The 13,693-nt window shown below is 39.8% G+C and overlaps 1 protein-coding gene across 1 annotated transcript in view; it reads left to right on the top strand.

Annotated features, from left to right (window-relative positions):
• The window catches only part of RAMP3 (receptor activity modifying protein 3), a gene marked incomplete at both ends in the record, with an annotated part of 59,486 nt that overhangs the window by 11,773 nt on the left and 34,020 nt on the right, over positions 1-13,693 (top strand). The window contains 2 exons of the mRNA XM_084259998.1: positions 6,827-6,856; positions 9,454-9,586. Coding sequence (XP_084116124.1) covers positions 6,827-6,856; positions 9,454-9,586 — 163 coding nt within the window. The remainder of the gene's footprint in view (positions 1-6,826; positions 6,857-9,453; positions 9,587-13,693) is intronic.

Below are 13,693 nucleotides of genomic sequence, written 5' to 3'. Positions count from 1 at the left end.
GCTTTACTGGTGGTGTTTGTGTTAAACAAAAACGTATGTTCCATAGATCAATAGAGAGTAACCAATATTAGTCAGATTGTTTACACTTGCATTTTAGTTCCGAGTTTTTGGGCTGAAAGATCTGAATGTGCTATGAAGCGACTGAAGGTGTAGCAAGTGCTGTTTTCTTTAAGTCAGTGTGCATTAAAGCACATCACTTAGTCCTCCAGGCATCAGTAAAGAGTTAAAAAAAGGCAATGCAGGGAGGTTGGTTTTATGCAAGTTATTGAAGACATTTTTATTTCAGGGTGAAAGCTTGAGAAAAGGACTCTCTGAAAATGTGGATAGTGACCACAGTAGGGTGACTCTGCAGCAGGGGATTTGGGGCTATGCATCAACCATCCCCAAACTCAAAATAATGTGCAGATCTGAAGATCTGAAGATCTTCCTGCTCTTCAGGGATGGTCATGTTCGCTGTTTCAACCTGGCTCTACATGCAGTGATAAATGATCTCTTCTGTGTTCCCTTAGCAGTTTTCTTAGCTCAAGAAGATAAACTGTTTAACGTTTTTCAGTAGTTTACTGGTTTTTGTTTTCCATACTTATTAACTGTCATATTCCTAGCACAGTCTTCATTTTCCCGTGTAAATGTAAAATCTGCTGTTGCTGACATGTCTTTTGGTCTTAGGCTGGTTATGAAGAAGTCAGACATACTACTCTCTTTTTAAATTGTCTTAGTAAAATATGGACGTGAAAAACAGGACAGAGATTATTGACGAATATAAAGAACACTTTAATTTAGAGGTTTTACTGTCTTGTTGCTTTATGTATACCTTTGTTACTGTAAGGTTTTTTATGGAACACTTAAAAGTAAATTATTTGTTTCTGTTAGGAGTAAGTGTAATCGATTTTCAGTACAGTACTAACTGAAGGTTGAAGAACACAGAAAGAAGAAAGAAAAGTTTAAACCTTTCACTGTCATGTCCTCTTACTCCTTTAGTGACACAGTGCTATTTGACAGACAGAGCAAAAGAACTGTGTTACCAATCATGAATCCCCCTCTACTCTGCCCTGGTCAGGCCTCAACTGGAGTACTGTATCCATTTCTGGGCTCCCTGGTATAAAAAGACTCCTGGAAAGAGTCCATTCTACGAAGATGATTAAGGGCCTGGAGCATCTCCCCTATGAGGAAAGGCTGAATGAACTGGGACTGTTCAGCCTTGAGAAAAGACGACTGAGAGGGGATCTTACTAATGTTTATAAACATCTTAAGTGTGGGACACAGAGGGAAATGGCCAGCCTCTTTTCAGTGGTCTGTGAAGACAGGACAAGGGGCAATGGCTTCAAGTTGGAGCACAGGAAGTTCTGCACCAATATGCAGAAGAACTTTTTCACAGTGAGGGTGACAGAGCAGTGGGACCAGCTGCCCAGGGGGGTTGTGGAGTCTCCTCTGGAGATGTTCAAAACCTGTCTGGATGCCTACCTGTGCTAGGGAACCTGCTTTGGCAGGGGTGTTGGACCCGATGATCTCTTGAGGTCACTTCCAACCCCTGCGATTCTGTGATTCTATGAAATGAAAGGAATACAGAAAAGCACAAGCTCTGGGTTCTGCATGAGCAGACAGATGTGTCCTGTCTTGAGAGGAGATACGGGAATTTATGCTCCTCAGATCCACTGAGAGCAGTGATTTACTCCACGATTAGCCTAAGTAATTTCCTATGCCTGTCTGCTGCTGTGCAAAGTGAAGCTCTGAGATTTTTTTATTTATTGCTCTTCTGAGTTCTTCATGACACTATTTAATATAAAATATTCTGTGATCATGTAGTTAAGTATCTAGAGCTCTGGAGTACTGGTAGGTGAGCTGGGCTACTGAAGAAAAACAACTCATATTTGAACAGTCATGCCAACTTATTATTTCATGGTAGGTTTACTTCTGAGAGAAGACAGTAGTGGTGAGGTAGAGGACCTGCTGGGGTCACACTGCACTCAGCATGATGCTGGTTCTTGATTGTGACCTTAGGACAAACTTCTTACTAGTTCTGTCATTATTTCTGCAGTTGATGTAAGATGGAGACTGCAGTAGCAGTAAGTCACTACGCTATAATGAACTTGAAGAAGTGCAGATATTTAAGGGGTGAAAAAAAAAGTTCATCTCCTCTTGCTAGAAGTGTATTTATCTGTAATCATGTGTTGGTTTAGAGATTATACATCTGTGTGATGACCTCTGTATCCCAAGACCCAGTGAGACCAGGTCTCACAGGCAGAGGTTACATGACAACAAGGAGTGTGAAACCTGTGGAAGGCCTGTAGGTAGATCCCAAGTATTGTTTTTTTTGTAACATCCTGGGGAGCATGCACTGAAGTTAATTCAGTCAGAGGTGGTTTGGGTTTGTTAGAAAAGCTGTTCTGCTCATCTCTGCTGGCTGCAGCACCTTCTGAGGAGCATAGTCCTTTGGAACTCTTTTCTAACCACCTTGAATCAGATCATGGTCCTTGCATTGTTGTTGAGTATCATCTTTAAACAGTTGATAGTGCCACAAATTTCATTCTACTCTAGAAACAAAGGTACTACTCTTATTTTTGTTCATCCTTACTTTCTGGAGGAACCTCGAGTTGGAATTTCCATCAAGAACACATTTGTCTATATTATTCTTCTAAAAGACTGTGAAGAAAATTTACTCCAATGAATTGATTCTGATGTTTGAGTATTTAGTTCATGCAATATCTGAAAGTCAGTGGCTGTAAAAAACCACTATTTTTCAGTTACATAGTGCTTCATCAAAAACATAATAGGGCAGAAAAGAGGTGAAGAAAACATTACATGACATTCCAGGTTGAGTTGCACAACTTCTATTAATATATAGATCTCAGCATTAGGTTGATTGCCTTTCCCAGTACATCATTGAATTGGCATGGTTAATTTAAATATTTATTTGATAAATAATTAACAAATAATAAGCAAGTAGAACTCTTTATTTATTTAAATAAAACATACCAGTTTCAAACAAAATAGCAGAAAACCCATCCAACACGTCTGGAAGTAGACATGCTGTTCAGAATTTGCAAAGTAGCATTTATATGCTGCCAGCAGTGATTTAAGAAAAGAATATAAAGGATGATCATTTGTATTCCTGCTCTGAAAAATTCCCAATTGAAATATGAGTTCAGAGAAATTGTCACATTTCTTTGCAGTCACTGGAAAACTGGGGAACTCTGAACCAACATGAGGCTGAGCCGTTGATGTCCTCAGTAATGATCCGGTTGATTTGCACTGATGAAATGAAAAATCAAATTGCTTCCTTTCGTGCTTTTCTTGCTCTGCAGGAAGAAGACTTTAATGTCTGAAATTGTTAACTGTCTGAAATTACCTTACCAATGCAAAAGCAATAATGTAATGCCTCAAACTGCGATAAAGTGCAGCACTGAACTGCACTTTTAGTTTTGGATGTTACCTTTCAGTAGCTAATATACATCTTCCATATAGTTTACACCCACCCCACCACACTCTCCCATAGTTAATATGCATCTTCCATATAGTTTACACACACAGACACACACACAGAGGGTTCAGTGTCAAAGCAGGGCATAAAGCAAAGCCGACTTCTGTGTTACGCTAGCTCTCTAGATCAGGCACAAAGACAGATCAGTCTACCTTGCCAACAGGTGTACCATGCTCCTGCCTCTCCATGTGCTGAGGCATGTTATGTCTGGGCTAATTTTGAATCAGGCATAGCACTTCTTTCAAATACTCTACATGTTGCAAGCTTTTGTGTGTTCCTGGCATCCTGCCTTTGTGTTGAGTTCTGGTCATTTCCTGGCACAGTAAACCAGAGTTGCATCATTTCCTCAGCTGCTTTCATGCTATGTGATGACATTATTACGTCTTCTCCCTGTCCTACCCTCCCCATCCTGCTGTTCTTCTAAAGTGTCAGTTAGTAGCTGAGAACAGAAGATGACCTTCTGAACCATATATATTGTAGTGAGGGTTGTTTAAAGATGGGGCTTCAGGTTTTGTACCAGTATCATTATTTTTCCTTTCTGCAACAGCCTCTAAACTTGCTAAGGTCATTCACGTTAGCTCTTTTTCTGAAGGCAAGTCTCCTGAGAAAGTAAGTTGCATTTTCCCTATAAATATATGCGTGCATTTCACTGTGTAGCAGGTAGAAGTATCCGTCTCAACCAGTTTTTGAATCATGTTCATTAGGCCTGGGTGAAAGGCCGCGCTTTGCTGGCCACTTGCTGATGTGCTGTCAGGACTCCTAGCGCATTAACAGTGGCCTGAACAGCTCACTGCCCTTCCCCCAGCTATGTGTGTAGGACAGGTCCCCCATCATGCCCTGAGCTACACTGTAAGTGGTCCTTGATTACTGGCAGTTTTTCTGTATGCTCTCTAGACTTGCATCCTGGGTCTCCTTATCTCCCATCTAATCTCATTTTTGGTCTTATCTCCTGCTGCCGCTGTCTGCAATCCCTGGTGCATTCCCTGCCATGTCAGAGCTGTCAGTGGAGCCTGTTTCCCACCCATGGCTATGCCCTTCTGGGGGAAACAGTGCTGGGGTCACCCCAGCTCATCACCAGTCATCATCAATGTTTTTTTTCTTCCTGAATGTGTTTCATATTTTTCCTAGCAGGCATTTATGCTTTGCCCATCTACACAGCAATTTATTATCACTTAATATTATCTCTGTTGAGGGTTTAACATCCTGGTGTGATTAGCTGGAATAAAAATTGAACTCAGATGAACAATACATAATTTTAAAAATTACCTGGAGCAGCAGTTTGTGTGGCTGTGAAGTAGACCAGTAAGGGCAGTGAGGCTTAGATCTTGGCACAGGCTGAAGGAGGCACAGGAGAACCAGCTCCCTGTGGCATTTCATCAAGGGGTCTTGGAATGGCTGTTGAGAAATACGTTGCTTGAAGCTTCCATGGCCTTGTAGGAAGCCACCTGTGTTGAATCTTCTCTCTGGGTTGCATGCAGGAGCACTGTGGGTGTTAAGCCAAATCTGTTTCAGTAACTTGGTTAGGTCCAGCAAGTCAACATGTCAGTCAGCCCCTCAGCAGACTGAGGTGGTCAGAACTCAGTGACTGCTCTTTTATAGTAGCTACACATCAGCCTCTTTTCTTGCAACAGCAAACCTTGCCTTTTAGTGGGAAGGACATCCTGTTACTTTGTTATAAGCAGCTCAGAAAATGCAGAAAGCATGTTTTCCTGTGAGCTGGGGGATTTGTAAACATAAACCTTATTCTGTACTTGGTTTATCACAGCTTCCCTGCCTGATACTGGGGTGTCAACATGGACTAGTTGTTTTCTTCTACTGGTTCTCTCTTATGGCAAATACTGTTTTATTTGCCTTACCGTGGCCTTGTGAGGATTAGTGCAACTGTAACTGTGAAGGTTCTAGAGATCAGTGATAGGAATCCATAGGATAAGAATTGGAGGTGCAGTCTGGGCTGCTCAAGGGAACATCTAGGGTACTGGGAAACAGTTCAGACCGTTCCGTCAGATTGGGTGGGTTTGGCTTCCTCATGAAGTGTATGCTTTTAATTTAATCTTCAGTTTTCTGCACTTGATAAGCCTCATTTTCAAGTAGGAGTTAAAGAAAAACCTACACAAAGACTCAAGTATGTTTACTCATGTAACAGCTAATAGCCTGGAAAGAAAAGTCCTGTATTTGTGATACAGCCACCCGAGTGTATAATGGAGTTTCAGCTCTGTGAGTTTCGATGCCACAAAATTTTCTGATACATGGATTCCTACTCTCCTCAGTTTCAGTACATTCTGACTCATTAGTACTAAGACACAGATTAATGCTTTCTGGAAGAAGAATATGTTCCTTAGAAGGATGTAAATTATTCTCAGATGAATGTATACAATGATTTGCAGTTAACTCAGTTGAGCTTGGCATATCTCAGTGAGTGCATAATCTAGATCAATATGATTGGGACTGATATTCTGCGATGTATATCTTGATTCATTTTATTGTGGTGATGCATAGGGTATAAACAAGGAGCAGGAGGCACCCATCTGTGTGAAATTACACATTTAATTTCTGATGCACAGTTAACGTGGTAAATATTTGTCAGCATTTTTTTTCAGTCACACATCGAAAATAATTGAAGCCAAATCCCTCTTAGCTATATTTACAAAATCCTAAGTGTGGCTGGAGCTGTGTGAACACAGTGGGCTTGTGTTAATTTAGTCCATCTGGATGTACTGCAAATCGCTGATCAGAAGACTCCTTCTGCTGGTACAGTCTGTGTTTCTGACTGGATGCTCTTCTGACATACTTGTGTTAGCGTAATGTCCATGTGAGGAGCTTGCAAGTTTTGAACACCATGTTTTTCAAAATGAAACACAGCATTTAATTTCTAAAGGACTAGAGTATATACTTATTTATGATTCTGTGCATGTTTTTTTTTTAATAGCAAAACGATTTATTTGGTTTTGTTCTACAATTTAGAACATGTCAGTCACTTATATTTAGAGCAAATGTTTTAACTTCCAACGTTTTCACCCTAAAGAAGCTTAAAGTAAAAATTTACCTGTCCCTGACCCTTAATGATGGGAGCTACAGGGAAGAGTGGTGTGGACACACCCACAACAAGTCTACATGACTCAGCCATTTAAAGGAGAGATGAAAAGGAATTTAAAATCATAATGTTCCCTAAATGCATTTTTTCATTCAGACACACTCTTTAATAAAAGTGAAAATAATGTTTGGATTAACATTTTGAGTATTCTGTTGAAACGTAAGTTATGCTTGTTTGCTTGTATCTGCACTAATTTATTTATGTTATATCATAGTGTGGAGGTATCTAACTCATCTCTTTCTTTTTCCCCATCCCAGTTAATGGCCTAATGATACTTGGATTTGCAGGTGAGCAAAAATTCAAACTTCTGTTTCTATTTTGTTAATGGCAGCCATTTGAGAAGCACTTCCATTCTATCTCATTTCAATTAGTTAACCGCCTTGTATTTTTTATATCTAGTCTTGTCCAATGACTGTATGAACAGAGAGTGTTGCAGTGTTTTGTAAAAGGCAGTCTCAATAGTGATGATAAAATTGTAGAATTATACGTATTTTTGAACAGTTTTGACCAGGGATTTACACAGAAACTCTTGTGTTGTCAGGTTGTCCCTATCAAATGAAAGAGCTTTTTCTATAACCCTGCAAAATACTGAAGTTCTAAAGAGAAATGACCAAAACCACCAAGGTCATGGAAAATCCATGTAAGTTCCCTGCTGGGAAGGGGCTGGAGTAAATTGTCAGTGGATGTGATGTAATGGGGAAGAAACTTGTATTCTGTTGGATTTAGAGAGTTACAAATCAAGTGAGAGCTGGCTGTTTAGAATACCCTGCCAGGGCAGGCAGCTTTGCTTAACTTCTGCCAAAGTATCAATGCAGAGTTTAAATTGCCAGCTGTGCAGTTTTCCTATCTGGCTTTGAATTCTGCCCAGCTTCAGTGTTCGTCTGCAGACCTAGCTGTGGAAAGCACAGTTTATAGCTGCTGCAGCTGCCAGATTTAGTGGGAATGCTTAAACATGCAGGGTCCATGCTATGGTGTTAAATTCCCAAGGACAGAACTGTGCCAGCCCTGTTTATAACTTCCACCATTTTTATTGCTGGTGATTACTTACAGTTCTGATTTTACTTTTTTTCTGACATGGGTGAAGGCTTAGTTTAAGCTCCAAGAGCTCTGACAGTGTGAAGTGATGAAGGAGGTGTAGTCAAGTCCTAGTGAGCCAGCTGTATGCCTGGAGACGTTTGTGGTCGGTATGAAATTGTAGGGTTAGGGTCTCAGATGTGGCATAGACGGTCCAGCTATGGGCCTGCTGTTCTTGGAAAGTACATGAAAGTAAAGTGTTTCTTTGGTCAGATGTGATGGTTCTCTCTTGTTTGGCACATGGCATCACTGAGTAACTTCCCCAGCTACATAAGGAGTGGCTGTGTTAGCTGTAGTTAAGCTGCAGAGGCTCCTGCCTGGGCTCCAAAGGAGCCGTCTTCTTCGTGGGTGAGATACTAAACGTGCACTTGAGCCCTTGAATGGAGATGTTCAAGTTTCTGATTGATGGCTGGGTCACAATGTGAAGCCTAAAACCAGTCATGTTGCCTTGTGGTTTTTTAGACTAAATAGTAAGGAACAGTTGAGAGCGAGAGCTGCACCTGGTTTCCCATCAAGCAAAGGCTGGCACACCTTTGACCACACTTCACCTGGCAGTGTGTTTGGCTGTCACCACACAAAATTACAACCATAGGCTCTTTTCAGCAATGACGGGATCCTGCTCTCAAACTAATAGAAGGAAAAGAAATACCTCCTCTCCTTGGTGTAAACAGCCTCTCAGTGGAAAGGTAGGTTCGGAAGAAAAAGATGCAGAACCTGATTCTCCTTAGATTTCCTTTTTCTGTGATTAAAAAAGGATAAGGTGTTCCATTCTTGGCTTTATTCTTAAAAAAGGCTGTTCCTCCAGTTTTCAGGAGGGTTGCCTGGCACATGGGTTTGTTAGGGTTGCATTTTTGTTCAGGTAAATCCTTTTCTCAGATTTGTGCTGCTGTAAAGAGAAGAAATTGCACTGAATTTTTTATGACTAATTTAGTGTAGGCATTTGTATTAAATATGTTGACATACATATACTTACAGGTAATTTTTAACGTTCTACAAAATGTATGTGTTTTCTATTTAGAAGAAGTAGTGGCAATTTTAAAAGTAATATCAAGGCATATTTAAATACTTAAACCAAAATGTTTTAAGTCTTACCAAAATCAAATGCTTTAGTTAGTCTTAATAGAATTTTAATTTTATAAAAAATATAAAAATACTACCTTTGTATTCCAGTGAAGACTTGGGCTGGATGAGAAAAACTTTCCACTTGAACTCTAAATGTTGTGGAATGGCCATTACAGGTTGCAAAACACAAAGGCTTGTTCAAGTCATGATTAACCCTTTCTTTGCTGTGTGCTGTAACATCCACATTTTATAATGGCAGATAATTCCTTTAGGGGATAGACTGAAGAAAAAGATGTTACTGTGGGAATTCAGGCCCTTTAGCTGATAGGATATAGAAGTGTTTCTGATGTTGATTTACAGTCATATAGTTAGTGGAACAGGATGCATCAGTGTAGGCTTGAGAAGTGCTTTCTACACTGAAGTATATAATCAGTAACTCCAGTTAGCTTATAATTAAAATGCAAATGGGCAGTAATTAGGTATCATGTATATAAGCTAAGTAAGATTAGAAAAATGACTATGTGGGTTCCTCTGTGCTAGGTCTAAAAGATGATACTAATATAGTAAACTATAGCATTTTGTACTGTTATGTTTTTAATACATTTACATAAAGGCATATTTAATCTGTTCTCAAAAATTTTTTAGGAAGTTGAACGTTGTATTGAACAATGTGAGGGAGTTTGTGAGTGATGTGTTTGTGTTACTATTTCAGTGTTTGAGGTTTAAGGTGCTTTCTGTTTTCACCTAGGTGCACGTCAACAGACTAATCTCTGCAATGAATCTCTCATGTTAGAAAAGTTGCCTGCCTGTGGAAGATCCTTTGAAGAAATGATGAAGAAAGTGGACACTAAGAGGTGGTGCAACCTGACAGAATTTATCACGTAAGAGTTAGTTTTGGTTTTGATAATGGTGTTTGTCCTTTAAAAAAAGTATCACCTGAAATACCAACAGCAGTGCAATGCCTGCATCCCTAATGTACCACTTACGCATGTAAAATGTTTGTGTTCCAGATAAATTGAAATCATCCTGTATTTGGTTGCCTGTTTCAGAGGGCTGAGACATCGCTCTTAAGTCCCTGCAATATGGCCACGTGTGCACAGAGACGCAGTGTACAAAATAGAGCACTGTAATAAAAACTAACTAGTAGGCTAATCAGTATGAGCTGATACTGTTTACCTTAAGCAGCTTTTTTTTTAATATTTATTTTATATTTCTGTGTATTTTAGGCAATTGTTACTTAAATAAATTGTTTTTCTCTTGTGAAACCACTAAAGCAACGTGCTTTTAGAATCACACTGGTTTCTCTGTTGGTAACAGTGCAGTTCCCTCCTCTGATTTCTCTTTTTTCAGTAAGATGAGAAGAATATTTCCTCAGATGCAGTTTCAGAAATCCACCTCTTGTGTGAAATTGTCTGTCCAAATGTAAAATGATTCATTCTATTGAAACTGCTGCAGCTTGTTTCTTGCCTGCCAGCTAGCATGGAGAGAGTGAGCACCACTTGCTTTGTTTGGCGTGCAAGACTGACAGTAGTGAGGGTGGCATTTTTATTTTCTTACCTCTATTAATGTTCTGCAGTTGCTGGAGGTATTTAAACATCTCTATAAAGCTGCATGCTTCAAACTGTGCTCTGAAGGAAACTCACCGGGCTTATGTAATTGGTGACATTTTTGGCTTTGTGGAGCATCTGCTTCTTCAGAGCAGGTCTGCTCATGCATAATGCTTGGTTTTCGGAAGCGCTGAGTACCCTCTACACCAACTGAAATCAGAGGAAGCTGCAGGTGTTCAGCACTTCAGAAAACAAGACTCAAGTGAATTAGCTCTGGTGTGGTGCAAGCCTGCCTGAAGCAGAACCTCTTCCTGGATTTGATACCACACTGGTGCTGTTTAGGGGGCTGGAAGAGTAACCACAAGGTAGTCATCACCACATGTGTTACATCATCCTTTAGACTTAGATATGTTCTTGTCTTGTGACCTTTGGCCTTGTCTCCTACTTAGTATCACTTCACGTGATGCAAGATTTTAACTAGCTGCTCACCAGCAGGCACACTAGATAACAAAATGTTGGAATGCTGTTCTGTGTTGCAGCAGTTCATGTTTCTCTTACCACTGACATGTTGAGATGCCCCAGATGTTGATAATGTTTCATGATCTGACAGCATATTAACAACTTAGATGCTATCCCTTCTTATGAGCACTTTTATTTGCACACCATAGATAATCTATATTTAAAAGGTTGTATGGTTGTAAAGTTATTAAAACTCATGGCACATGGGGAAGAGCAAGGGAGGCAAGACCTTCTTATCCAGCTGTCAGAAACTGCATTCAAATCTGGCAAAGAAATGTGTGTATACAAAGGAAAAAAACAATACTGGCAATGCAGGTATGGCTGTATTTATTTAACAAATATGTGTACATTACAGGGAAATAATTTTAATTTTGCAACTCATCTTGGTACAAGTTTATTTACTTATTTTGAAGGAAGTACTGTAATTTTGATCTTTATTACAGCTGTATTATAATCACAAGGCTGGCTTCTTTGCTAATATCTTGTTCATACTGATAAGTGTTCTCAACTTGTGGGACTACTTGCAGTAGAGAAAGGTACCTACACGAGTCAAAATACAATAGAATCATTTAGGTTGGAGAAGACCTTAAAAATCAGACAGTTAACCCAACACTGACAAGACCACCACTAAACCATGTCCTTAAGCACCACATCTACATGTCTTTTAAATACCTCTGGGGATGGTGACTCAACCACTACCCTGGACAGCCTGTTTCAAAGCTTTACAACCATATTTATGAAGAATTTTTTCCTAATATCCAATGTAAACCTCGCCTGGTGCAACTTGAGACCATTTAATTTCATTCCATTGCTTGTTACCTGTGAGAAGAGACTAACACCCACCTGGTTAGAACCTCCTTTCAGGGAGCTGTAGATAGTGATAAGGTCTCCCCTCAGCCTCCTTCAGGCTAAACAGCCCCAATTCCCTCACCTGCTACTTGAAAGACTTTCTCTCTAAATCTGCTCTCTAGAGTTTAAATATTCTGGTGCAAGGTTTCACAGAATTGCAGAATGTCAGGGGGTGGAAGGGACCTCCAGATCATCTAGTCCAACACCCCTGCCAGAGCAGGCTTGGAGGTGGCAGAAGTCTGTTGAATTTTGACTTTCAGTTGGAGTTAAGAATTCACCTTGCTGTTATGTTTTTCTAATTGCACTTCCCATTCGGTGTCACTGTCATTCCTTGTACAAGGAAATTCCTGCCAGTCTATGGAGATTGTCTTCTCTGAAGAAAGCAGTCAGTCTGAGGCTTTGCTTATTTTCCCTTATATTCAGTACCAGAATTCCATTCTCTTCTGAAGAAAAGTATTTTACATTTTAACATAATATACAGTTTTATGAAACTTTTTTATCACATTTCAAGTTCTAGTTTAGGAGAGAGTAGAGGGATAAATTTGGTTTGGGATTTATTTTCCCAAATGCATTAATCAAGCACTTTCTGTCTGATTACAAAGTTATCTTAAGGGTTCATTGCACTGAAGAAACAGCACTTTACATTTACCTTTAAGAATTTTCCTCTTTGGAGAACAGACATGGTGACTTGATGTCCTGCTTATTGTGGTGGTTTGACCCTGGCTGGAGGCCAGGTGCCCACCAAAGCCACTCTATCATGCCCCTTTTCAGCCGGACGGGAGAAAATAGATATTGACAGGCTTAGGAGCAAAAGGAAGTTGTTTTTCTTCAGGTGTCTCCACCCACTCTGGCATGGGGTCCTCCACAGACTGTAAATGGAGTGTAAATCTTCTCATTCCCTTCTCTGGTGGCAAAAAGCAGCTGCTGGTGTTTTTTTTCTCTAAAATGTGATTCCCAGAGGCGCTGTGACCATCGCTGATGGGCTTGGCCTTGGTGAACAACAACTCCAGCCTTGAGCCAGCTGGTGTTTGATCTCTCAGGCCTGCAGAGAGCTTCTAGTTGCTTCTTGCAGAAGCCACCCCTGCAACCCTCCACCCCCCAACAGAACTCAACCACTCAAAACTACAACATTTGTATAAGCATATGGTAATTTCTTCCAGCTCATTGGAGGAACCCTGATGGATGGGCCTGAAACACTTCTTTATTTGGACTATTTTGACCAATTATTAAAAAAAATGGTATTTCCAGCCATGGTCACTTAAAATTCAGCTGTTTAAACCTGGTCTTACTATGAAAGTATCACCCTGACCTACCCTCGAGCATTAAAAATGAGTCAATATGTGGGTTAAAACTGTGAGTTTTGTATGAAGGAAACTGTCTCTTTATAGAGTAATTTCTGCACAGTGCTTTATAGTTACAGAGGTCTCGCAAAATTCAGCTGTGTATCTTACATAGAAATGTATTCCTTTTTGGAAGTCAGATTCTTTACTAAACTTTCTGTTTTATGGAGGAGTTTTAGCTCAACATGATAAATGTCTGTTCTTGGTTGTGGGATTGTAAATAGCAATTACCAGATTTGCTTCACTGTTTGGCTAGTCGTGAGAGAGATTTCAGTGACTTGGATTTGCTGTAACTTAATTATATTGTAAGATTTTTCTGGCAGCTCCATTACCTATTCTTAACTTTAGTCTTAACAAACTTGTGGTTTTTTGAAAGCAGGCTTTTTGACTGATTTTAAACAGATGAGGCTCTTGGTTGGCAGCTGGTACTGGGAAACCAATATAGGAATTTTAGCCTCCACAGCTGATCTTGGTCTAGCTGGAAATGTAAAACAATCACATATAAAGCATAAAATTTCAGGTTATGTTTTACAGAAGCACTATCAGGAGAAAATTTCCCTATTAGTTTTCACATGTTTCTGTGAGGATTCATGCAAAAATTACGATTCAAATACTCTGGGTCAGATTGTCCAAGGGGATTTGAAAGCTGAAATGTGATGAGGAATCTGAGTGGGATTACTTTAAAATATTTTATGTAATTTAGACATTGTGGATTTCAGTGGTTCATCTTGGA

The sequence above is a fragment of the Gallinula chloropus genome (assembly GCF_964237585.1).
Source record: "Gallinula chloropus genome assembly, chromosome: 2".
Lineage (NCBI taxonomy): Eukaryota > Metazoa > Chordata > Aves > Gruiformes > Rallidae > Gallinula > Gallinula chloropus.
This window is presented reverse-complemented; position numbering and strand designations above follow the sequence as displayed.